This window comes from Crinia signifera, chromosome 4 (assembly GCF_055691185.1).
Source record: "Crinia signifera chromosome 4, ASM5569118v1, whole genome shotgun sequence".
NCBI classification, from domain to species: Eukaryota; Metazoa; Chordata; class Amphibia; order Anura; family Myobatrachidae; genus Crinia; species Crinia signifera.
In genome coordinates this window covers 334,032,007-334,059,887 of record NC_139220.1, presented here as the reverse complement: position 1 = coordinate 334,059,887, position 27,881 = coordinate 334,032,007, and the positions used below count along the sequence as shown (strand labels likewise).

The 27,881-nt window shown below is 42.3% G+C and overlaps 1 protein-coding gene across 1 annotated transcript; it reads left to right on the top strand.

The window, feature by feature from the left end:
- Window positions 1–22,954: 22,954 nt before the first annotated feature.
- LOC146073495 (olfactory receptor 5B12-like) lies at window positions 22,955–23,899 on the top strand. The gene has a single exon (XM_083180673.1). It carries the CDS (start codon window positions 22,955–22,957, stop codon window positions 23,897–23,899), a length of 945 nt encoding a protein of 314 aa, XP_083036799.1.
- The last annotated feature ends 3,982 nt before the right edge of the window (window positions 23,900–27,881 follow it).

Sequence of the window (27,881 nt, the reverse complement as noted above, 5' to 3'; positions counted from 1 at the left end):
CCGGCTCAATACAAGTCTCTGCCACATATTGCTGTAGTGACCGCTGCCGGAGTTGACCTGCTGCAAACTGACCTCCTGGCCGCCGCCAAGCGAGCTACCGCGAATCCCTATTGATCCCTATTCCGATCTTGAATTTTCTATGGGACTTTTTGACATCATTCCCCCCCCACCACCACTTGGATGCCCTTTGGTGAGAACCCCCAGGTGAGACACTTCAAATCTCCCTCACCCCTATTCCAGTGGTCTCTATACTATACCTTACCATCGGGGAGACCTACTGAAGAAAAAAATTGGTGTTCCGGATATACCATCTTCTGCACAGACGCCTCCAGCGGAATCAACTACTTACTATAAGATTATTATTACAACAGTTGTACAGTATGATTTCATTGTAGATAAGCGCTGCTACAATTGTATATATGTTTTTGTTGAGTTACGGCAAATGCACCGGCTCTAGAACCTTAGAAAATGTATTCATGAGATGCTGGTTTCTGGTGCTTTTTTTGAATATATTATTTCTGGCACATTTTTTTAAACCAATTTTTCATGAAAAATACACAGCTTATGGGACTTTTTTTTTCCGAAAGAAATTGGTTTCAAAATTTGTGCCAGAAACAATATATTCAAAAAAGCACCAGAAACCAGCATCTCATGAATACATTTTAAAAGGTTCTAGAGCAGTGATGTCAAACTCATAGCCCTCCAGCTGTTGTGGAACTACACATCCCAGCATGCCCTGCCACAGTTTTAGCAATCCATTGTATGAAGTCTGTGGCAGGGAATGATGGGACGTGTAGTTCCACAACAGCTGGAGGGCTATGAGTTTGACATCACTGCTCTATAGCAATCCCAGCCACAACGGAACCTGGATATCTCTACATATATTTAATATTTTTTTAAATAAACAAAACAGCATTTGAGATTTGAACAGAACCATCACAGTTGTCTGGCTGGATGGATGCCTGTCACCCAGTGGCGTAACTATAGCTCCGCAGCCCCCGCGGTGGCGGGGAGGCACAGAGCAAGTTTGGGCGCCAGGGGTCTGCGGGGCTATAGTTACCCGCTGCTGTCTGCGGTACCTGCTGTGCCGTGACTGCCGTCACAGTCCCGTCTCTCCTAGCGCTGGCTCCTGCTTCTATAATGAAAACGGACACTTAGAAAATGGCTGCCCCCATACTGCAGACAGTTTTCGGTCTGCAGTATGGGGGCAGCCATTTTCTAAGAGTCACGTTTCATTATTAGCATCAGGAGCCAGCGTTACGGGACCGTGACGGCACGGCAGGCAGGTACCGCAGACAGCAGCGGGTGGGCAGGTATGGGCATGGGGGGAGGGGGAGTTGGGGCAAATTTTTTTTAGCGGCTGGGGGGGGGCGCATAATAAGTAGCTACGCCACTGCTGTCACCTGTCTACTGCTGTTTGTTGTGTCTTTGTGTATTTGTTAAATGTCCATATATGTTCACACTAAAAACGTTTTTATAAAACAACTGATTACATTTTAAGTTTAAGTTACTAGAGCACCTCGAATAACACACACACACACACACACACACACTAGCGAACCCCTAGGAGTAATATAAGAGTGCCCCAACATAAGAGTCTTCAGTTCTCCTTGTAAAAATGTCTATTCTTCTGGCTCAGGGAGCACCACCAAACACCACATTAAATGACTAAAAGGTTTATCAGTACAAACCATCTATATTAAGAAGTCGTTTGGTTATAACATAAAGTTACACCCCAATCACTTTAAAAGCTGCTAGGGGTGACCCATCCAGTGAGGCCCCAGAAAAACATTTTTCCTGATAAGAATTTTTAAAGCTGAAACCTGTGAAAATACTCTGAGGAGCCGGAAACATCATATTGGGCGGTATTCAATGAGGCTGATTCGCCAGGTTTTTATGGCAATTTTGTGCTGTAAGGCGAATTTTTGACTAAAACGGTGAATCACCCTATTCAATGACCAGGTGGCGAATACATTTCAAGGTTTTTTTTCGCCATGATTCACCGAGTAGCAATCGCTATCTTTTTATGGTGAAGTGGAATGTGAACTTTTAAAATAAAGTGTTTTGTTTTTTACATTTGGTGTCAAAAAATCAGAAATTTTATTCTGAGGAGGAGCATGCTATTTTTATTCATGTGCTGTAAGCACATGAATATATAATTAATTTAAAAAATATTTTTTTTATTATTTTTTTTTTACACAGACCAGCAAGCAGGGGGCCGGAGCCGCTCATTAGATATTCATATATTCACTTCACCCGATCATTACATATGCATGATCGGAAAAAATATACAGAAACCTGGGTGTCTGTTTAGGGCGCCTATATGAGTGGTTAGGCCTGCAGCAATCAAAAACAGGGATTGTCAGTCCCTAAAAAACAAAAGAGAGCGTGGGGGGAGATTGCGCAAAATTGAGGACAGAACAAGGATTTGTAAAAATGTAACAATACCAATTTATTTATACATATAATACTTTAAAAAGTGGTGCAATTGCATCAGGGGGTTTAACCCCTTCCTGCCACAGCCTGTTTTTGCCTTCCTGACAGCCCTTTTTTTCAAATCTGACAGGTATCACTTAAGTGGGGATAACTTTTTTTTGCTTTTACTTATCCCAGTGATTTTGAGATTGTTTTCTCGTGACACATTGTACTTCAAGTTAGTGGTAAATTTTGGTCGATACAGTCTGTGTTTTTTTGTGAAAAATACCAAAATTTTGCAATATGTTAAATTTTCTGCTTGTGAGACAAATAATCATACAACTCAAAATAGTTAATAACTAACAAAGACCATATGTCTACTTTATGTTGCCATCATTATTTTAACCTCCTTTTAATTTTTTTGGACACTAGGAGGCTTAAAATATGAATAGCAAATTCTCAAATTTTCAAGAAAATTTCAAACACTGATTTTTTTAGGGACCAGTTCAGTTCTAATGTGACTTTGAGGGACTTGTATGTGAGACACCTCCATAAATGATGCCATTTCAAAAACTGCACCCCTCACAGTATTCAAAACAGCATTTTGGAAGTTTGTGAACCCTTTAGGTGTTTCACAGGAATTAAAACAAAGTGTAGGTGAAATTTCAAAATGTCATTTTTTTTGCAGATTTTTAATTTTAATACATTTTTCTAAGGAACACAGTAGATTTTACTAGAGAAATGTGACTAAAAATTGATTCCCCCAATTCTTTTGTTTTCATAAATATCCTATATGTGGCCCTAGTGTGCACGTTGACCAAACCACAGGCTTCATAATAGAAGGAGCACCTACTTGATTTTGGAGCCTCCTTTTTATGAGATTATTTTTTAGGCACCATGTAGGTTTCTAGGCACCATAAGATGCTAAAAGTTAGGAACCCCCCCACAAGTGACCACATTTTGCAAACTACACCCCTCAGGGAATTCATCTAGGGGTATAGTGTACATTTCAAACCCCCAGGGGTTTCACCAATTGTGGTACAACTGGGCAGTGAAAATGAAAAATTACATTTTTTAACACAAAAATGCAGTTCTGGCTCAAAATTTTTCATTTTCACAAGGAATGAAGGAGACAAAGCACCCCAAAATCTGTGCCCCAATTTCTCCCGAGTACGGCAATGCCTCATATGTGACCAAAAAATACCATTTGGGTGCATGGCAGGACTCAGAAGGGAAGGAGTGATATTTGGATTTTGCAGCACAGATTCTGGTGGAATGAATGGTGGGTGCTATGTCGCATTAGCAAGACCCCCGAAGCACCAATACAGTGGAACCCCCCACAAGTGACCCCATTTTGCAAACTACACCCCTCAGGGAATTCATCTAGGGGTATAGTGTACATTTCAAACCCCCAGGGGTTTCACCAATTGTGGTACAACTGGGCTGTGAAAATGAAAAATTACATTTTTTACACAAAAATGCAGTTCTGGCTCAAAATTTTTCATTTTCACAAGGAATGAAGGAGACAAAGCACCCCAAAATCTGTGCCCCAATTTCTCCCGAGTACGGCAATGCCTCATATGTGACCAAAAAATACCATTTGGGTGCATGGCAGGACTCAGAAGGGAAGGAGTGATTTTTGGATTTTGCAGCACAGATTCTGGTGGAATGAATGGTGGGTGCTATGTCGCATTAGCAAGACCCCCGAAGCACCAATACAGTGGAACCCCCCACAAGTGACCCCATTTTGCAAACTACACCCCTCAGGGAATTCATCTAGGGGTATAGTGTACATTTCTAACCCCCAGGGGTTTCACCAATTGTGGTACAACTGGGCTGTGAAAATGAAAAATTACATTTTTTTACACAAAAATGCAGTTCTGGCTCAACATTTTTCATTTTCACAAGGAATGAAGGAGACAAAGCACCCCAAAATCTGTGCCCCAATTTCTCCCGAGTACGGCAATGCCTCATATGTGACCAAAAAATACCATTTGGGTGCATGGCAGGACTCAGAAGGGAAGGAGTGATATTTGGATTTTGCAGCACACATTCTGGTGGAATGAATGGTGGGTGCTATGTTGCATTAGCAAGACCCCCGAAGCACCAATACAGTGGAACCCCCCCACAAGTGACCCCATTTTGCAAACTACACCCCTCAGGGAATTCATCTAGGGGTATAGTGTACATTTCAAACCCCCAGGGGTTTCACCAATTTTGGTACAACTGGGCTGTGAAAATGAAAAATTACATTTTTTACACAAAAATGCAGTTCTGGCTCAAAATTTTTCATTTTCACAAGGAATGAAGGAGACAAAGCACCCCAAAATCTGTGCCCCAATTTCTCCCGAGTACGGCAATGCCTCATATGTGACCAAAAATGGCAGGACTCAGAAGGGAAGGAGTGATATTTGGATTTTGCAGCACACATTCTGGTGGAATGAATGGTGGGTGCTATGTCGCATTAGCACGACCCCCGAAGCACCAATACAGTGGAACCCCCCCACAGGTGACCCCATTTTGCAAACTACACCCCTCAGGGAATTCATCTAGGGGTATAGTGTACATTTCAAACCCCCAGGGGTTTCACCAATTGTGGTACAACTGGGCTGTGAAAATGAAAAATTACATTTTTTACACAAAAATGCAGTTCTGGCTCAAAATTTTTCATTTTCACAAGGAATGAAGGAGACAAAGCACCCCAAAATATGTGCCCCAATTTCTCCCGAGTACGGCAATGCCTCATATGTGACCAAAAAATACCATTTGGGTGCATGGCAGGACTCAGAAGGGAAGGAGTGATTTTTGGATTTTGCAGCTCAGATGGTGGGTGCTATGTGGCATTAGCAAGACCCCCGAAGCACGGTGAAATGATGAAGCTAATAATCCATAGATGTGTGGTATATTTTAAAACACTCCTTTATACATAGGCCGGGTTTGTCGGGGCAAGTTTCACAGTGGAAAATAGTATCCTTTCTTATTCCCTTTTTATAGCAAACTTTGCACCTTTTTTGTGTCCTGCCCTTTTTTGCAGTGGAGGGGATTTCGTTAGGAAAATGCTGCCCTGGTACAATACGGGGGCCAGTACTAGAAGTACTGGGGCCCTCTGCCTGCTGGTTCCCAAATATTAGGCCCTTTATGACTTCCTCTTGAAAGTGCATAAATGTCCCCCTCTGGCTGGTAGAACGGAATAGCACGTAAGCGTTATACAGTGCCATCTGGATGATATACACGGCCAGCTTCTTGTACCAGATTTTTGTTTTCCGCAGGGCACTGTACGGCTTCAGTACCTGATCTGAAAGATCCACTCCGCCCATGTACTTATTGTAATCTAGGATACAATTAGGTTTTGAGGTGTGGGTACTGGTACCTCGTACAGGGACGGAGGTGGTACTGTCTCCATGAATTGTTGTCAGTATAAGGACATCCCTCTTGTCCTTATATTTGACCAACAACATATTTTCGGTGGATTGTGCCCTGCTTTCACCCCTTCTCAGTACTTGGGCAATGTGCGTTTTTGGGAGGCCTCTTTGGTTCTTGCGCACAGTACCGCAAGCTGCTGTACCTCTTGAACCAAGGGCCTTAAACAGGGGGATGCTAGTGTAAAAGTTATCCACATAGAGGTGATAACCTTTATCCAGGAAGGGGTGCACTAAATACCAGACAATTTTTCCACTAACACCTACGAGGGAGGGGGGGCATTCTGGCGGTTCAATTCTTGAATCCTTCCCTTCATATACCCTAAACCTGTGGGTGTACCCTGAGGTGCTTTCACACAGTTTATACATTTTTATGCCATACCTTGCCCTCTTACTGGGAAGGTACTGGCGAAATTTAACCCTTCCTTTAAAATGTATAAGGGACTCGTCGATACAAATACATTTTTCAGGGATGTACATCTCTGCAAATTTGGAACTGAAATGATCAATGACCGGCCTGACTTTGAATAGCCGGTCAAAGGTGGGATCATCTCTGGGTGGGCACTGTGCATTATCGGTGTAATGTAAAAATTTAAGGATTGTCTCAAAACGAGTCCGAGCCATGGCCATACGGTAAAGTGGGGTGCTGTACAGAACATCTGTACTCCAATATTGCCTAATTTCTGGCTTTTTTACTATGCCCATATGTAACACCAGACCCCAAAACGTCATCATCTCTACTGCATCTACAGGGGTCCACCTAGCAAATGATGACGTGGGGTTTTGAGCAATAAACTGCTGGGCATATAAATTACTTTGGTCCACCATTAAATTTATAAAATCATCAGAGAATTTGAAAAAGTCAATTTCTCTGAGACCTGTTGAATCAAATTGGATTCCTGGGATGGCCAAAAACTCAGGAACCTGGGGCTCAAAATTGTCTGGTGGTGGGGTCCATACGGGATCAATCATTTGGGGGGGTCTCAGCTGCTCTACGGGGGCGTCTTTGAGGGGGTCCCTCATCACTAGAGGAGGAAGATGAGGTTAAGACGAATCCTTCAAATTCCCCGCTTGCATCACTGGCTGTGTCAGAGTCAGAGGCAAGCATGGCATATGCCTCCTCCGCTGAATACATTCTTCTGGATGACTGGGATGACATTTGGGATGACATTCGGGATGCCATTTTTATTTTTGTGTTTCTGTAAGTGTAATGTTTCAACACGTGTATAGTGTAGGGGGGGTACAAACTTTATTTCAACACGGGGGGTATGTAGTGTGTAGTGTGTATGTAGAGCAGAAAAAAAAATACTTTATACAGGAATTTGATCCCAATAAAAAAAAAAAAAATTAGATCAACCCTGTGGCAAAAATGCTGATCTGTGATGTACGTCACTCAGCAACTTCAAGGCAGCTTTTGGTACAACCTTGAAGGGGTTAAAAAAAAAAAAAAAAAAGGTCCTGCGCCAAAAATTGAGCACAGATGTTGATCAGTAACGTCCGTCACTGAACAGCGCTCAAAGGCAACAGGAATTTGATCCCAAAAAAAAAAAAATAGATCAACCCTGTGCCGAAAATGCTGATCAGTGATGTACGTCACTGATCAGCGCTCAGCGGCCACAGGACACCCACAAAAGCAACATGGGTGTAAAAACAATTTAAAAAAAATAAACCACAGCACTCTCCAAAAAAAAAAACTATTTAAAAAACTGCAGAAAAAAAATTATATCAACCCTGTGCCAAAAATGCTGTTCAGTAAAGTACGTCATTGATCAGCGCTCAGCGGCCACAGGACACCCACAAAAGCAACGTGGGTGTAAAAACAAAACCCCACTGCACTCTCCAAAAAAAAAAAACTGCAGATCAGTGATGCAGTGATGCAACACTGATTAGCAGTGAGGGGCAGCAGGCACACAACTGTGGGTGCAACCTGACAGGGTATATATAAAAAAAAAAACCCTGCACCCCCAACAAGTTGCTGATCAGTTAATTTATACTGATCAGCACAAAAGGGGGGGCAGCAGGGGGGGCAGCAGTCAGTTGCACAGGCAGCACAACCTTTGGTGCAACTGACAGGTATATATATATATATATATATAAAAAAAAAACCTGCACCCCCAAAAAGTTGCTGATCAGCACAGATATACTGATCAGCACAAAAGGGGGGGCAGCAGACACAAAATATAGCACTCTCTATCACTCTCTGTCACTATCTCTCACTATCTCTCACTATCTCTCACTATCTCTCACTATCTCTCACTATCTCTCACTCTATGACACTGCAGCAGCAGCACACAGGAAGTCACAAGATCCAGGAAGCATCCAGCTGCTGGCAGCACGCTACCAGCGGTGATCAGGTAAGTATCAGGCAAGGATCAGGTCAGTATATCACGACAGATTGGCACGGTGACCGCTCTGCACGCAATTCCAGACCGGAATGGCGTCTGCAGCGCAGTCACCGTTAGTTTAAATCACGCGCCATGGCTGTGATTGGTCCGTCGGTCAGACGGACCAATCACAGCCTTGGGGGCAGGTGGGGTGAGGTGGGGTGAGGTGTGGTCATCACCGGTGACCCCCTCACGCCCCCTCACACCCGGCGGTGATTGATCCCTGTGTTACCGAGCGTCTGATTCGCCGGTAACACAGAAAAACGCTGCGATTGGCTGTTCACATTGAACAGCCAATCGCAGCGATCGCCGACGGGGGGGAGGCATCGCCGCCCCCCCCCCCCCGGGCATGCTGTGACATGTCTGCTGTCAGAGACAGCAGACATCGTCCCTCTGTCACCGCGTCCCTAGACGCGGTGACAGTTTAAAGTCATGACGTATATATACGTCATGTGTCGGGAAGTACATCCCGGCCATGACGTATATATACGTCAAATGTCGGGAAGGGGTTAAAATAGAAATAAAGGAAAATTGAAAAAGCTGATGCATGATCGGGTGTAGTGAATATACCCGGTCCGCTGCTGGCGCACCCGGGGAGCCCACCTCCCCCCCACAAACGTTCTGGGGCAGGCAGGGAGACTTCCATCTCCCTGCCTGCCGCCGTCCTCGGGCTCCCTGCGGCATCGCCGCAGGAGTTAAAATTCGCCGGTCAGGGGCAGTGAGCCCCTGACTCGTTGAATACTGGAGCCAGCGAGGCTCCGGAACGCGGCAGGCAGTGGCGAATGTGCAGCGAATCCTAAACAGGATTCACTGCACATCGCCAAAATCCTCATTGAAAACCGCCCATAGAATTTCCTTTTGGCTTGTACAAGTGAGGAGCAGACTGTGGAGAATGAGCATCGACAGCTCAATAGAAAAGTCCTGATAAATGTGCAGAGTGTGTCCCTCCTACTTAATGGGGTTCATTTTATGGGATGCAGACCATATTACTTGTTTGTGTAAATAGATTAGGACCGTATACTGTATATCACAACTCTTGGTCATGTATTCGGTGTGGACTGGAGGTTACCCATCCTGTGTACTCTCTCCATAACAATATCTGAGCAGGCAGATTCAGTCTGAAGTATTTTAGGGCGCGTAGTGTGAACAAAATGCTCCAATTGTGGCCCCTTGATTTTTTTCAGACAGACCAGTGATCCTGCATGATCTGCCTGAAAAAAATATAACTGTCACGGATTTCTATATAAATAACACAGTCTCTTTATTTAAAAAAAAAAAAAACCAATAAAAACAGAAAAAAATGAATGAAAAAATTGATTCACACATATATGTAAAAAAAAATAATAAAACAGTTCCTTGTTTCACAGAAATAAAAAAAATGTATAAGCTCCCCGGACCTCCTGGGGGTATTCAGTTAGTTAATACCCCCAGGAGGTCCAGTGAGCTTATATATTTTTTTATTTATAAAGAAATCCGTGACAGTTATATTTTTGTGATCCAGATTGGAGGAATCCACCTTGTACGTCCCATACAAAATTTCTTAACCTATTTTTCCAGCGCTGTGGTCAATCCTTTATGTGTACTTTTAGGATGATGTTTTGGGAAATATAATAGGATTGAATTTTTCCTATTTGGATTAAACAGCAGCAGGAAGAAAGAGCGCTCGAGACAGTTTGGATTAATTGTGTGGTACAGAGACCAGTGATCCTAATATTATTACGCCTTGTCCTGTTTTTGATATTGTCTGTCAGATAAGCGTTTATTGTCTAATTCCAGTGTGGTGTGAATCGCAGCCACAAGGTCATAAGAAAGGGAAGAGATACCTGAATGGTCTGGTGCTGCTTCCTGTTCATGTCATGTTCTATTAGAGGCATTTTAGCTACTGGAGGGCCTTGGTCATTGTCCTGAACCGGCGCCATATTGTGGTTTCCCCTCCGCTTCTCCTGATGCTGCTGTTGTGGCGGCTGCGGCGGAGTTTTAGCGGGGAGCGCGTGGAGGGAGGAGCTCATGAACTTGTCCATGACACCGGTCTGTTGACGAGGGGACCTGGATCGGTGTCTGCACGGAGCTGACAGTGTGCAGGCAATGGGAGCCGCAGTGGGTAATGGAGCTCTTAGTTTTTTGAAGCCATCAAGCCCTACTGCATAGAGAGGCGCAGATGTGTTCCACTTAGATCCACATGCACCCAGCACCGCTACCCACACGCACTCACAGTGAGTTTGGCTGTAAAATTCAATTGACTGCTGAATAAACCAGCCCAGTACTAACTGTTCACTGACTCAGAGGATCCATTGATCTGTAACACTGCTCTGCTATAACCCTGACAATACTACATGCATTTTCCAACCAGTTATGGACCAAGGCACAAAAACTTCATTTATATAGGCCCCAAGCATTGTTAAAGGCCCAGATACACACAGACAAGAAAATCATTTTTATGTCAGTGAGAAGTATGAGGAGCTGCATCCATGTTGGGGCTTATCCAATGAAAACGAGCAAATAATTTCACACCATGCAAATTGTAATGCAACCTAGAATGAAAGGTTGTGGAAAATGATGGTTGATTCTGGTTGCAATCCAAGCCAAGATGATGTAGATACAGCCACTGAGTCCGCGCCATTAGGAAGCTCTGTGCTGTTGCTGCACGTTCCCGTCCAGCTGCGTCTGTCCGCTGCCTGCATCCTGTCTGTATTGCGTGTGGATTAGTGTTTGGAAAATGTTTTACGCTGTGAATAAAGGCCGGAATCAGGGCATGTACTACAGGACATGTAGAAGAAGTTCTCCTCTCAGGATGAGGCCAGGCAGTTTGCAAGGGGCAGCCAGGAAGCCCCCTCCCGAGAACGTGATTCCACAGTTGTGTACACTGACGGCTGCTGTTCACGCAATGGACAACCTGAGGCCCAGGCTGGAATTGGTGTTTACTGGCTTACGAACCATCCTCTCTATATGGTGGAAAGGCTGGAAGGAACACCGACCAATCAGTGTGCAGAGATACAGGTGGCATGTACTGTGCTAGAACAGGCCAGAGACCAGAATCTCAAAAGATTGAGATCCGCACGGACAGCGAATTTACAATAAAAGGTGCCTCTCAGTGGACACCTACCTGGAAGGACAATGGCTGGAAGCTGGCCAATGGTGGGGAGGTCAAAAACAGAGAAGACTTTAAAATCTGGATCGTCTATCACGTGGAATGGATGTTAAATGGAAACACATCCCAGACCGTGCTGGTTTTCAAGGAAATGAAGAAACTGACAAGCTCACCAGAACAGTAGCACAAAAACCATCCTCTGGAACCAGCTAACGGTGGTAGTTGTCAAGTGTCCTGCACACCCATTGAATAAATATTAGGTGTCAATAACCCGTTACTGCTTTCTTCAGAGTTTGTAGTCTACAATAACCATACAAAATGAATCTTTTAGATAAAAGCCCCAATGAGGTAATCTGCAGTGTGATCTTGTTGAATCTACAAAGTGTAGTTTCCATATTACTTCTAATTCATATAATGTAATATAATAATAATAATGTAACTAATATATGCATTGAGTCCTTGTATGGCTCGCCTCCTACAGTGCTCAGCAGCTTGTGATTTTCAGTATTTCCCCCCCAGGAGAAAAATCTGCATTTTGTTTACACCAATTCATACATTTGATTATGATCCGTGGTGTAAACATCTAAGATTGCCTGTTAAAAAATCTTTGCAAATTAGGTTTTCCATTGCAGAATTCCTAAAACTAGCAGCAGTGCATTCACTGTACCTAATACAGGATTGTATTACTTCCCTTAATAATGGATACACCATCATTAGATACAGATGGAGCGAGCCTTATCTTTGGCCGGCGCTCGCCAGATGCCTTTCACTGGCGAGCGCCGTCCCAGTATCACGGCGGCTGGTCAGCGTCTCCCTGGCTTTCTCCGCTTCAGGGAGACACTGCCCAGTTCGGGGGGGGGGTCGGGCGGCGATGGGGACTGGAGGTGACGGTGGGGGAGGCAGCAGAGACCCCCGCCGAGCTTGCGTCACTGCAAGGATGTGGCAGGCTCCATCTGTACATCTATTGCCACTGATGAAGTCCTAAGGACGAAACGCATTGGGTTATGATTTGTTTCTGTCTTATGAATCATCATGAGAAAATGAAGAAAATATATGCATTTTAATATCAAATAAATCTGTATTTGTTTTTACCCGATTGACTTATTTGCTGTAATATTGGTAAAAAATTGTAATAGCGCCTCTCTCTCTCTCTCTCTCTCTCTCTCTCTCCTTTATGACTTTATTTTTTGAAACAGTTATTGCACAATGCATACTGTATGTCAATTTTTTTACATGTTGTCTATTGGTTGGGATCAATTACTTAGTTCCCCACCTGTGGACAGCGAGGCAACCTGTTGAAAAATCCTTTCTGCGAAACATACGCCAAGGTCACCTAAGCAAGGATCCATCCCACAGGCCATATACGCCCGATACATGCTGGTCTCCGCGGGTAAGTCCCATGATCAGAATCTCTGCCGGCACTGGCCGCAGACTCTACTCAAACACCAGACTGTGGTCACCTCCTGGGACATACTCACCCAAACGGACATGTCCCATCCCTATCCAAACTTGGCTCTGGCCACAGTGCCATGCCAGGACACCGTTTATTGTTGCTATACATGGAACATCAGGGGACTCCTGCTATGAGGTGTATTTGGAGTGCCACACAACAGTGTAACCAGCCCTGAGCCTTATCCTATTTAGGATTCTTCTGCATCTAGGATATCTAGGAATATACTGTAGATGGATGGTACTTTTTGCTTGGAAGACTAATGGGGCCCACACACACAGAGATTTGTGCCAGAGATTTAGCATGGCAGATTCAGCATGAGAGATTCCTCATCAGCTTCCCTGACTCTAGATCACTCAGAAAGTGCCAGCGATGTGCAACAGTGATTAAGCATAGCGATTAAACATGGGAGATGCAGTTAAACAAATAAATTAAGCATGGGAGATTTAAGTTAAGCAAGTTAATGTAGGTTGCTGATCGCTATTACTCACTACACAAAACATGGGCGGTGTGCAGTCTCTTGCTAAGCTATCTGACTAAATTAATCCAGCAGGCTGGTTATACATCTCTCGGAGATATCAACGTGACAGGACAGACCCTGCAATACATTTGTGTAAAAGGGCTCCATTCTGCTGAAAACACATGTACTGAGAACCCCTCTTTTCTTTCTTCTAAACCTAATTAGCATCCCCTCTCCCTCGCTCTCTCATTTCACATCCGATACCACTTGGCAAGACGTGTGAAAAGCAGAAGTGGCTGCACTACAACAACAACAACACAGATTACCCTGATACATTGTTTTGATTCTCAAGTATCTCATATGTACTCCTACTCACATGATACCCCCATGACATCCCTTAATACTTAAAAATGGCTTATTAACATGGTGGCAATATATGATTTAAGGCATTGGAGCCATAGATTCTTGGAGTCAAAACTATTATACTATACAGTCAATTAATTCCTCTGTGAAAATAGGACATATTGGGACTAAGACATTGGTGTTGATAATTTCCGTCACTTTCTGAAGAAGTGCAAAATACAGCTACACACTCATTACCGTCTAATCACATGCCAAAATTCTTCCGACCTTGGAAGCTAAGTAGTGTTTGGCCAGGTTAGTACTAGGATGGGAGACCACCAGGGAATACCTAGGTACCGTAATTAATATATCCCTGAAGTTGCTGCATGACAAACAAACTATACTGGAATAAAGGCACCAGGTAGATTTATGAAGCAGTGATCAGGGAGGAGAAGTGATAAAGTGCCTGGTACTTTATCATAGGCCAATCAGCTTCTAACTGTCCCTTTTTAAACCCAACCCATAACCTAACAGTTAGGAGCTGATTGGCCGGCGATAAGGTACCAGGTAGTTTATCACTTTTCCTCCCTTATCGCTGCTTCATTCTTCTACCCCGAAATTTCAAACCTTCACTAAGATGGACCTATAATTTTGCAATCTGCTATATATTTGAATTAGGTGCACTCACATATAATAACTGAGCCTCCCTGACCTATCGAGGAACCAGAACTGAGTTAATTAATTAAATCTCTCTGAAAAGGGAAGTCACCTTCGGCCTAACGATTTTTAACTGAATATTATACTCCCATCGCCAATCCTCTATTGTATTTACCTTCTCTCTTTCCATCATAGAGGGGAGGGCTCCTCGACTGGATTTTAACATTCGATAGATCAAGATTTAACGTTGTTTACCAGACATATTGCATTGCATTTGCAGAATCTTCGGACCTCACATCTTTATCCTGCTCATACTGGGTTTATTCCTCGGTGTGTAATGTGTCACCTCTGTAGAGAATATCCGCCTACTGGTTGCTGCTATGGCTTGATCACACAAGAGTGACAATTAAAATGTTATTGCCAGTTGTGCTGTAGACAAAGTCTAATGCTGGCCACACACCAGGCCAACTAATTGGTTGGATGGAATACAAACCTGGTACTGGATGGGAGCAAATGTCATTTGTAATGAAGTCAATTGTTTCCGAAATCAGAAAATGGACAACTGTCACTCAGACACGGTACTGTAGTTGGACCTATTTGATTTAAACAATTTCACTGAATGTTTTTGTCCATTCTCCTGAGTTTGTGAGCAAATTGCTTATTGGCATTTGCCCCCATACAGTACCAGATTTTCAGTCCCACCAACCAACTAGTTGGATGGTTGGATGAAAGTTGGTCTGATATATGGCCAGCATTAGAATGTCACTTCCAATATCATTAATGAAACAAGGTGGGTCCCAATATTGAACCTTGCAGGACTCCACTTTGGACCTTACCCCAGCTGAAATGTATGCTATTTATCACCACTCTCTGTCCCCAATTGTGCAACCAGTTTTTAATCCAATTACAAATTGTGTCCCCTAAATGACCTAGTTTCATTAATAACCTTTTATGAGGTGCCATGTCAAAAGCTTTAGCAAAATCAAGCAGTATTACATCAACAGATTTCCCTAACTCCAGCCCCCTACTGACTATCTCATAGAAGCTAATTAAATTAGTTTGACATGTTTTATTTTTGACTAATCCATGCTGATCCTTACTTATCACCTTCTGCTGTTCTAAGAAATTTTGGATTCTATCTCTTATTATTTCTTCTAATAGTCTCCCCACAATGGATGTAAGGCTGACTGAGCTATAATTTTAAGGGTTCGTTTTGCTACCTTTCTTCCATATTGGTACTACATTAGCTATGCACCAGTCACTTTATACTGTCCCCGAGTTTATAGATTCCTCGGTTATCAGATATTATGGTAGTATAGTATCTTTGGGTGTATTTAGTCCGGGCCAGGAGATTTGTTACTATTTAGGTTCTGTAATCTATTTTTTACTATTTCCTCACTCAAACATACAGATTGGGAGCAAACTAGAGCCGATCATTTAATCTGTGGGAGATCTTCTGAAGATTCTTCCCTTGTAAATACCGAAGCAAAAAATGAATCGAATAATTCCGCTTTCTCTATTCCTTCTATTACCAGGGTACCTGCTTATTTTTAGTGGGCCAATAACTTCATTCCCTAACCGTTTTCTGTTTATATAACTGTATAATTTTTTGGAATTAGATTTGCTATCTGCGGCTATTTTACGTTCAGTCTCTAAATTAGCCATTGTATTTTTACATTTCTTATTACATTCTTTATATGTGGCAAATGATTTGGGTGTCCCATCTTGTTTTAACACTTTGAATGCCCTCCTTTTTTTAGCTATTTCAAATTTGACTTTGCTGTTAAGCCACATAGGTTTCCTTTTTCCTTTTCCTTTTGTTCTTTTATTTACCCTAGGAATACATTTATCAGTGCCCTCCAGAAGTATTTTTTTCTTAAGTTTGCCACCTTTTAGTAGTTTCCATACCTCTAAATAATTCCTTCCAGTTTATATACTTTAAGGACTCCTCAAACAAACCAAAGTTTGCTTTTCTGAACTTTAAAGACCTCGTTCTCCAATATAATCATTAAGTAACAAATAAAATAAAATTTAAATAAAATGAGATCCAGGATTTTGTTATTTCTGGTTGGACTTTCAATAAATTTATAAAAATGGTGGTCATTTAAGGCATCCAATAAAACATTTCCCTTAGCGGTACTAGTTGATCTACTGTATCTTTCCAATTTATTTCTGGGTAGTTAAAGTCACCCATAATAATAATGTCCCCTAAGCTGTACGTTTTTCCCACCTGTAGCGAGAGGTCTTTTGCCTCCTCCTTATTTATTTTGGGTGGTTTATAACATGTTTCTACTATAAGTTTTTAATCCCCTTTAATATTACCTGTGATATCTACCTATACCAATTCTACTGACTCCATTGTGCTCTTGTATATATGTCTTCTTGTATGTATTGTTTTAAGGATGGTTTAACATATAAACATACCCCCTCCCTCCCCTTCTACCTAATCAGTTTTTTCTAAACAGACTATAATCTTATATATTAGCCTCCCACTCATGTGATTCATACCAACAAGTTTCAGTAATACCTATGAGATCAAAATCTTCCTTCAAAACTAGGGTCTCTAGTTCCCTCATTTTACCAGTTAAACTCCTAGCATTCAGATAAAGGTCTCGCTTTTCCTTTTCCCTTGTCATGTTACCTGTTATACAGGGCCGGCGCTACACACTCAGCAGCTCCTGCAAAGCAGGGAGGCGCCATGCTGAAAAGGCGCGGTCTCCCTCCCTGCTCTGCTAAAGCTGCCCAAAGCCCTCACTGTCACTGCCTCCTGCACGCCACCCGCAGTGCCTGTCTGACAACGGGCGGCAGTATGGAGAGGCTCCCTGCACCGCGCACACACTGTCCTCCTCCTGCGACCTGCCCCCTCTTCCTCACGGACACTTACGCTGAGGAATGTAGCGCTGTCTGTGAATGCCTGGATGACATGTCATGTCCGGATCCAACCACTACCCATTGCTCTCTGAGCCTGTCAGCTGTCAATCATATGATGAACAGGCAGCAGCGCCGCCTCCCCTTTCTTCCCTCTTCTCAGTGTGCTGTGCCAGTGCCACTGCCACTCCTCAACACTCCGCCCCCTCTATCTCCTCCCCTCTTCTTCCATCTCCTCCCCTCCTTTCCCCCTCAGTCACGAGTGCTGCACATACTTTTTGTACTGCTTTCGGATCGCATCGCACACACATTGCATGCATGCGATGTGATCTAGCCCATAAAGTATGCGATTCTCGAAGCGTGTATGGGCACCATTAGTGCCTGCAACATTTTGCAGACACAGCACTGAGATGGTGTATGCATACATGTACATGCACCCGAGATCCTCCATAGGATCGCATGTTCCATACACTCCCACAATCGGGCTGCAGCTTGTTGCAATGGCAATGACAATGCAAAATGTATGGTTTGCAGGATGGCGCCAGACAGGTTGCAGAAGGTTCCTGAAACAATAAATCAGTATCATGGACAATATTTGTACTTGGCTGTGTGTATCTTATGTACTTTTCCTATTCCTTATTCTCTTTTTCCTCCCTTAAAATTTAAATCAAATGTGATCATATGGTGATCACTGTTCCCCAATGTCTTCCTTATGTTTATGTTAGTAAGACTGTTCCCATTGTTGCTTATCAAGAGATCCAGGATATTGTTATTTCTGGTTGGACTTTCAATAAATTAATAAAAATAGTGGTCATTTAGGGCATCCAATAAAAATTTCCCTTAGCGGTACTAGTTGACCTATCCTTCCAATTTATTTATGGGTAGTTAAAGTCACCCATAATAATAATGTCCCCTAAGCTGGCCGCTTTTCCCACCTGTAGCGAGAGGTCTTTTTCCTCCTCTGTATTTATGTTGGGTGGTTTGTAACATGTTCCTACTATAAGTTTTTTAGCCCCTTTAATATTACCTGTGTACCGATTCTACTGACTTCATTGTGCTCTTGTATATGTCTTCCCGGTACTTGTGTAGTTTCACGGCGCCAGCATGGCGCCGTGCGTATGGGTCCCCTTGCGGGGCTCGCTTCGCTCGCCCACGCTGCGGGCTCGGTGGCTCGCTACACTCGCCACGCTATCTAAAATCAACTCCATGCCAACATGGATAGTGGGGGTATGAACTATCCATGTTGGCATGGAGTTATTAGTTTATTTTAGATAGTTTGCCGAGCGTACAAACCGGAAGTAGCTGGCGCCGTGAAACTACACAAGTACTGTCTTCCCTTATGTATCAGTATCATGGACAATATTTGTATTTGGCTGTGGGTCTCTCATACACCTTCGTACACCTTGTTCCCTTTTCCCTCCCTTCCCCTTGCTTCCTCCACAATGTAGCTGTCTTTGCCCTCTATTCTACATTCATTTCTTGGTTTAAGGTTTCTTAATATATCCTCTCCCTACTGCCTAGTTTAAAATCTCCTCAAGCCTTCCCACCATTCTACCCTGAGCACAATTGCCTCCTCCTCAATCCGTCGCAGCAAAAGAGATGGCGCCTGACTGAGAAGTCCGCCCAGTTTTTAAATAACTCAAATCCCTCCCTCCTGCATCAAATGTCTTTGAGCCACAAATTGACCTCCCTAATCTCCCTCTGTCTCCCTGGGCTAGCTCCTGGCACGGGCAGTATTTCTAAGATTATCACCTTAGATGTCCTCACCTTAAGTTTATTGTCTAGATCCCTAAAGACGTTTTTGAGGACATCCCATCTACCACTGACTTTGTCATTGATAATGGGATGAGTTATGATGAACCCCAGTACCTGGTAGACAACAGACTGTATGTCTATCGTGGTCCCAATAACAGATTGCCATATCAACTTTCCTAATAATTGAATCCCCTACCACCACTATCTGCCTTGGGCCCTTCCTCTCTGAATTACTCTCCCTGCCAGAGGGGGTATTCATCTGGTTGCTTCCCTGCCAGCTCCCCCAGCTCTTCAATCCCAACCATAGTTTCTGCATCCATTTGGGTGTATCTACTAGGGTTTGGTAGTTCAGAGTTTGCCTCTCACTTCCTCCATCTCCTATTCCTCCTATTCCCCCTAATCTCTCTCTTCATCCCACACACTCTTCCGTCCATAGCGGAGAAGGGGGCGTGTGAGATGCCGCACCCCGTCTACCGGCTGGTGGCAACACAGTGTGGCGGACTGCACAATGACAACTGCTCTGATGTTAGAGGCTCCATCTGTGGGTGGCACTAAACAGAAAAGTCAGACTTTATGATTCGTTTATGAAATGGCCTGTTTTGCAGGAGAATATTAGTTGTGGAAATATTAATATAATTCATTAAATCTACAGTAAGTGAAAGAGAAAATAATTTAATTTCAATAAAATACATTTCTTATATTTGAGAATTATTCTTTTCAACAGATATAAATAAACAGTTCAATAATGGATTAGGTTCTAAATTATGATAATGAGCGTTATGTGCTTTGTGGCAGAGGATAATTAAACTCCTGGGTGATTGTAGGTACTATAAATAAGGAACAGGAATCACATAGAAGAGATGCTTTAGAAATCCTGCATCTCTACAAGACAGACAAGAGGCTCTAAAGAAAAGGACATACATAGTATTTTTCTATTATTATTTATAATGATTATTGTGTTTTATATTAAAATGTAAGACAAGAACAAGGTGATTCAGGTAAACGGTTACCAACTCATACCAACAGCTTCAACAAAATATTCCGGGTCATTTAATGTAAATATTTTAATGAATACTTAAGAGTTGTACCTGTATCTGATTTGACCGTGATTGGGATGTAAGTATTTGATGTGTTATGGTTAGTGTTCCTGTGTTACAGAGGATAATCTATATAAAAGGCTATCTACTCCTCACCTCTTTGAGGTGAAATACCACCAGTGACCACTAGGGGCCACTTGATGGACCAAATTACTTCTTTGTGTGCTAAATATGTAATAACAGAAAGTGAAATACTTTTTTCTGGGACACTGATCTGAGACAGGGACAGAGACATAGATTGGCGGTAGGAGCAGATAGCGACTGGGGATGGGGTGGAGAGTTTGTGGGCTAAAAACTGTCACAGCTCAAAGTGTAAGTAAAAACTGTCACAGCTCGAAGTGAAAGTATGTTGCAGAAGCTGTCATTTTCATGGGCTTTTAAATAGTGCAAACATATTTTTTACACAGGAATTACATTTATTCATCCAAAATATTTAATGCTATACATTTATTTTTGATCTGACCATATATATATTTATGGATCTGGTTTGATACAGTGGGTGAAATGTAATAGAATAAGAGATTCAGACAGTGAGAGATTTGGTAGGAAATCTCCAGTTTTTTTAGAGCGGCAATCATTTACACTTCAAAATCAAACTGGTTTGGCAGTGTAATTGATTGCCACTTTAAACATTTTTAGATTTCTTACCAAATCTCTCACTTTCTGAATCTCTCATCCTATTACATTTCCCCCAGTATTTCAGCTCACTTAAAAATCATTTTTGGATAAAATAAATCTCAAATCACATTGTATGTTAAATGAGTACTATCATTAATTCCTTATTTTCTAAGTATTTATATTGTGTTGTCGTTGTCTAAAGCATGTACACCATTTTGAAATAAAGATTGAAAAAAAGTAAATTATTAAAAGAAGAATCATGACCGTGATGAATATTACAGAGTTTAGGTTTATTTTTCAAGGGAAATTTTAGCTAATTTGATAGCTTTAAAATAATTAGCTCCACTGGACTGGTCATGCTACATTATGGCCTGAAGATGCTGTGATCATGTTTTATAATAAATAATCTGAGGAACCCGCCGAGTCCCAACGGAGGCGGGGAAACGCGTCATTGAGCAGTTCCTTTTTTAATCTCTCCGCAATATTGGACGTCCCACTATCTACCACTGTACAGCTGTTCAACTCAGCGAACATTTCATCCCTAGTTGGAAAGAGCCCGGGCTCCCTACTATAAAGAGCCAGGATCACTACTACTTCTATAGACCGGCTTACCAGTTAAGGTACAGGGAGGACGCTCCTACACATATTTTTAATTCTTAGAAAGACTATTTTTTTTTTTTCTATGTCTGGCCAGACGTAATCAAGGAATCCTTTATCTGAGTGGAGCTTTAAAAACACCATTCCATTTACCACTATATTGGGACAGATATTAAGGTCCTGGTTCCAAAATATCCAGGCGTGATATTAAGGTCTTTTTAATATTTGGTGTTTTATTTATTTATGTCTAACATGTACACATATATAATATTTTATAATTAGAGTGTATATGGTGTTTTATCACTGGCCAGTGAGTTTCTATATAATTTATATTCTATACATGGTTTCTAGCGCGTCGTACATATTTTATTTATAATACATGACTTCACTCCAACTGAATCTTTTAGACTTTCTCTTCTATGGGTTAAGCATCATGAATACAATTCCTGTGTCCACCTAGTCACCCAATTTCAGTTTGCCTAATCCATATGGGCATCAGGATTTATATGGATTTATTTTATTCAATTTTAATAATTTCTGTTCCTTAGGGGTAAATTTATTAAGCCTATTGAAGTGAAAAAGTGGCCGTGTATAATGCACTCACCATTCAGCATAACTGTCACTTTTACAATGCAGCCTGTAACTTGAACCTTGGTAGCCGATTGACTGATTGTTATCACCAGCAACTTTATCACTTCACCAGGCTTAATAAATCTGCCCATTATGTTATATATAATTTTTTTTTTTAATTTTCAGAAATATTATACGCTTATTTAATTTAGAATATGAAATTTTTTGTTGTATAAGTAAGCCTAAGAAAGCCTAAGCATAGAACATTTCACAGAGAAGGGCAACTAAACTAGTACAGTAAAAGGTCTCAAATCACTAGAATACAAAGATAGGTTAACCAGGCTGAATATGTTTTCACTGGAGAAATGGAGGTTGAGAGCTGATAGGATTGGCATGTTCAAATACAGGATTGGGAATCATATGGAACTGGGAGATGATTGGTCACTAACAGGCCTATACTTAGGACACGCGGGCATGTGCTGAGGCTCAAGGAAAATAAATTCCGAACTGAATTAAGAAGAGGATTCTTAACCATTAGAGCAGTAATATTCTGGAACTCATTGCCGGTGGGTGTGGCTACAGCAACTACTGTTAATGAATTTAAATCAAAACTAGATAAATTCTTGGCCACTAAGGGAATCCTATAGATATGACGTACTCAAGTCAGTAGTTCCAAGACAAATAGTTTGAACTCGATGGACTAACGTCTTTTCTCAACCTTACTGTATGTTATTATTTTACTATGTATGTTACATTAATTGTATGTACACCTCTATAACTTTGTAAAATACAATTATCAAGACCAGGTCAAGATTCAAAATAAAATGCAATTTTAAAGATAACTTTTATTCAATAAATTGCTCACAAAAATGTAGCTCACTATCTATTATTATGTCATCATATCATTTAACTTTCCATAATGTAAAAAACTGCAGTATTTTAAATTTCTCTTGACAGTGTATAGATGGTTATCAATACTACGTGGTCTATGTATAAATTTCCAATCTAACTTATTATGTTTCTACAACACGGTAAAAATTATTTTGTTTTACTTTGTGATGGACTTAAAAGTCACATTTTATGGTCATATAAATGCCGTTATCCACATTTTCTCAATGACAAAGGTTGTATAATGGTTTTATGTTGTGTTTATTTCTGTTTTGATAGGATCTTAAGAAGTGTCTTATACTTTTACTTTTTCTCCCATCTAGAGAGAGAGATTTATAGTTGCGTTATGAACAAGACCCAGGTGAAGGTCTTTCAGTTTTCTGGACTAACTGACAATGATAAACTTGCCCCAACACTCTTCGTACTCTTCTTGTACATGTATATGGTGACCATATTGGCAAATGTTGGCATGATGGCAATTATCTATGGCAGCACAAGCCTCCATACTCCAATGTACTTCTTCCTGAGCTACCTCTCTCTGGTGGACATTTTCTATTCATCAGTTATAACTCCTAAGATGATGCTTGATCTAATTTCTTTCGATAAGACCATCTCCTTCAGTGGCTGCACCCTACAGTTTTATTTCTTTGCAGCCTTAGGGACTACTGAGACTTTTCTTCTCTCTGGCATGGCCTATGACCGGTATGCTGCTATCTGCCACCCGCTCCACTATGTGTCCATAATGACTAAGAACAAATGTCTATCGCTTGTCCTTATTGTCACCTCCGGTGGTTTCCTGCTGTCTATTGTGCAGACCAGTTGTGTGTTCAGTCTCCAATTCTGCTTATCAAACTTTATTGACCATTTCTATTGTCACACACCTTCATTGCTCAAACTGTCCTGCTCTGACACATTAACCTGTGACATGTTAATATTTTTCTTTGTCGGTGCTTTTGGCACTGGCTGTGTGGTGATTATTCTGGTCTCTTACATACTCATTGTTTCTTCCATTCTACGTATTAAATCTGCTGAGGGCCGTCAGAAAGCATTCAGCACCTGCTCCTCACATCTCATGTGCATCAGCATCTTCTTTGGTGCAGTTATGTTTACTTACCTATGTTCTCCATCCAGTAAATTTGAGAAACTAAACAAAGTTGCCTCTGTACTTTTTACAGTGGTGACACCAATGCTGAACCCACTGATATACAGCCTGAGAAACCGACAGGTGAAACGAATTGTTATGCAGGCAGTGCATTATAACCACTGTAGATATAATTTTTTCAAATGCTAGGGGTTCATGTTGGGGCTCTCCTACGCATGTTTAGCCAATAAAATACAAATAAGTAGCTCCATCATTAGAGGTAAGAGACTTTATGGTCAAGCCAGTTCCAACATATGCCAGTTAAATTGAATGTACTGTATTAGACAGTAATAGTGAATGTAAATGCTATGTAGAATAGGTAGTGCAATGGCAAAGATGAATCAGTACTGCTAGTCACAGACAGCCACAGAAAAGATTGTTGGTATATCAACTCAGGTGCTAACGGTCATTTTCACTGGAAGTCTGTTTACAGAGCACAACGGATCTTGTTTTGGTAAACATTTGCATCTGCTACATTATAGCATATAGTTTACAGGGACCAATTCAAAGTGGATCACAAAAGCCAAATCTTTCTCAAATAGGCAAATCCATGTGCACTTCATGTGGGGCAGAGGTAATATGTGCCGAGAGCTAGATTTGGGTGGGGTGTGTTCAAATTTTAAATGCAGTGTAAAAATAAAGCAGCCAGCATTTACCCTGTACATCAAGAAAAAAATTCTCACAAATCTAAGTTATATCTGCCCCATCTACAGTGCATATTGTTTTGTCCATCTAAGAAAGTTTTGAAAATGTAATTAATCAGCACAACAACTAGCAATATCGCATTGTGACTAGGGATGAACGCGTTTGGATTTGTGGGACCCAAATGCTGCCTGACTTTGCGATCCAAGTACAGATCTGAGAAAGACTTGGCTTTTCCTGCCAAACCAAAATGAGGCAAAATGTCATCATCGTGAGATCCGGTTCCCGCTGCTCACTGCCAACTTCACTCTGGTCCTGGAGAGCGGTAGTGAGAGGGAGATTAATTTAGCTAGTGTCTGTACTGTGGGCGTGGCATGGGGTGACGTGACACATTATATTTTACAGGGTGCCCTGTATGTTAGAGTTTTTTAGTTAATATTTTACCGGGGGTACTGTGTGTTTTAGGGTTACACTCTCAGTGACACATCATTTTTTATAATTCATTTAATTTAATTTAAAAATATACTGTAAGGGGTACCAGTGCACCCATGTGCTCCTGTGTGTTTGCTTCATTTAATGAAGGGGCTCTACCTTGTGTTTGCTCCAGTCCAATTAATTTTTATTATTTTATATTTATATTAATATTTTAAAATATAACTAAAGGTGTACCAGTGCTGTGAGCTGTAAAGTGGTGTTGCCGGGGGTGGTGTAGTAAATTTGAAATCTAAATTATGGACCCCCCCCCAATTACAAAGCCTTTCACCCCTGGGACATCGATCTGTGGCCCTGTTCACAGTTAGAGGTTGACGAGCCGTGCTATTACCACCGGGGATTCTCCAGCTCACACGCCGGCTGCTCACGTTTGCCATTGCTACCCGCCGCCCACCTGCCTGTGCTATGTGCTGTGCACTTGACTTATCCTAGGATGCAGCTTACCACTGGCCATCTGAGTAAGGCCCCACCCCCTGAACCTCTAAATCACATCCTGAAAGGGGTCTTGTTGTCCGGAGTGATGGAAGGGGGCGTGTCCCCAGCTATTCCCGCCAGCATTGATAAATGTGTAGACGCTGCAGCTACTGTACTACACTGCCTGCCCCTCAGCTTCCAGCAGCTCCTTATAGCATCCACGGAGAAGGCAGCATATCCAGGAGGAGCTGCTATGGTGCAGCCCTAGGTGAGGGGGGTGCAGTTCTTTATCTAAATAACTCAGGGATTTCTTGTGAGTGGTTATATATATATATATATATTGCATCTTTTTACTGCCAATATATTACATAATTGTAAGCTTGCAAGCAGGGCCCTCCTACCTCTATATCGGTCTGGCGGTGTCCCCATACAAACGTTGGGTGTTCCCATGTAATCCGCCCATGACGCGGGGTGCCGGGGTCGATAGACTGACGTCATGTGACTGACTTATATATGCGAGCCCAGGAGAAATCATGTGATGGTCGCCAACATCACATGATTTCTCCTTTTGCGGGACATGCAAGGGGATGTGTTTTCATAACACATCTCCTGACGAGTCAACCAGAATCAGGGCCCATCTCACATTACGATCGGGTTGACCATTTGCGCGCCAACAGCTCTTTGGACACATGGAATTGTGCCCAATGGAAACAAAGACACAGGTTTATAATACCTGGGGTTAAGTATGGAAATACAGTGACCACCCTTTTCTGGCAGCCGACAGCATCTCCTGCATACCCCTGGCATTATATATATATATATATATATATATATATATATATATATATATACTGCCACGTCTTTGTTTGGCACTCTAGATATACAGGTAATCACCGAGGTGATATCCATAAAGAATCATATAGTAGTAGTAGTTTGTTTATTTATAAGGCGCCGCAAAGTGTCCAGAGCGCCGTACATAGCAAACCAAAAAACAAATGACAAGGTAACGTACAGGGTGTGTTGATAAAATACAGTATAAATAGGGGTAGAAATAAATAGCTGGTAGAACTAAAATCAGCATCAGTTCTGAAGTAGGTGTCGAAATTGTCGAGGAGACTGAAGATGAAGTAGAGGAAGGGAAGAACAGGACAGGAGCACAGGTGAGGTAAAGAGGTAGGGTGAGTATGTGAGGAAGGAGGGCCCTACTCATAAGAGTTAACATACTAAAAATAGGTGGGTGGACGAACGAAAAACAACAGGATAAGTAGGATCGGAGGGGAACGGAGGCAGGATAGGAGGATCAAAAGAGGTTAGGAGGAGGAATAGGCTAGTCGAAAAAAGTGGGTTTTGAGGGAGCGCTTGAAGGAGGTAAGGGAATCAGAGAGCCTGATGGGTGGCGGGAGGTTGTTCCAGTGCAGGGGGGCAGCGCGAGAGAAGTCTTGGACACGGGAGTGGGAGGAGGTGATTAGGTGAGAGGTCAGTCGGCGGTCAGCGATGGAGCGAAGAGGACGGGAGGAAATGTGGATAGAGATCAGTGAAGAGAGGTAAGGAGCGGTGGAGGAGGAGAGAGCCTTGTAGGTGGTGGTGAGGAGTTTAAAGAGAACTCGGAAAGGAATGGTGAGCGAGTGAAGAGATAGACAGAGGGGGGAGGCAGAGGTAGAGCGGCGGGAGAGGAAGATGAGCCTAGCAGCAGCGTTAAGAATGGATTGGAGAGGTGCGAGGCGGGTGAGAGGTAGCCCAGAGAGAAGAATGTTGCAGTAGTCAAGGCAGGAGATGACAAGAGAGTGAATGAGAATTTTGGTCGCGTCAGTGGAGAGGAATGGTCTGATGCGTGAGATGTTGCGTAGGTGAAAGCGGCAAGACTGTGAGAGAGCACGAATGTGGGGGGTGAAAGAGAGGGAGGAGTCAATGATGACACCGAGGCATGTTCTCCCATACACACCTTGATAGGAAACGCATGAGATAGGAGGCGGCACTCAAACGGATTTCACAAGAGGTGATATATTTGTTCAAAACATAATGTTAAAACACATTCCAACGTTTCAAGCCCTCTGCGGGCTTTCCATCAAGTCATACATCCAGATAAAGTGCAAAGTGCAAGTTAGCAAACAGTTTCTTACCTCTGCAATGAGACATTAAATACATATGAACGGTGTGCAGACGTGGTGTCGGGCAGGCAGGCCTTCCAGGGGGACGGACACCCAGGGACGCCCCGTGGGTGTTTCCACTGTGATGTCACTGTTAGCCGGGCATCACGCTGTAGTGTACTATAAACAAGTGATCAAATTAGTCGTGCATAAAAACAACAATAATAAACAACGTGAGAGAAACGTGCAGGTAACTAGTACACAATACGTGATCAATAAGATATAGTAATGTTAAAAACTAACCAGATAGGGCATCAAAAATGTACATTCCGTTATAAGTATAAGTATATAAGAAACTGCAAATAAATAATAAATAAATAAATAAGTAATGCTGCCATCTGTGCCTATTCTGCAGTCAACAAAGGCATCCGACGTACAGAAATATAGGACCTCTTGTCCCCTGTGCGTGGTCCGTAGTGACCGCACCAGGTTCCTCT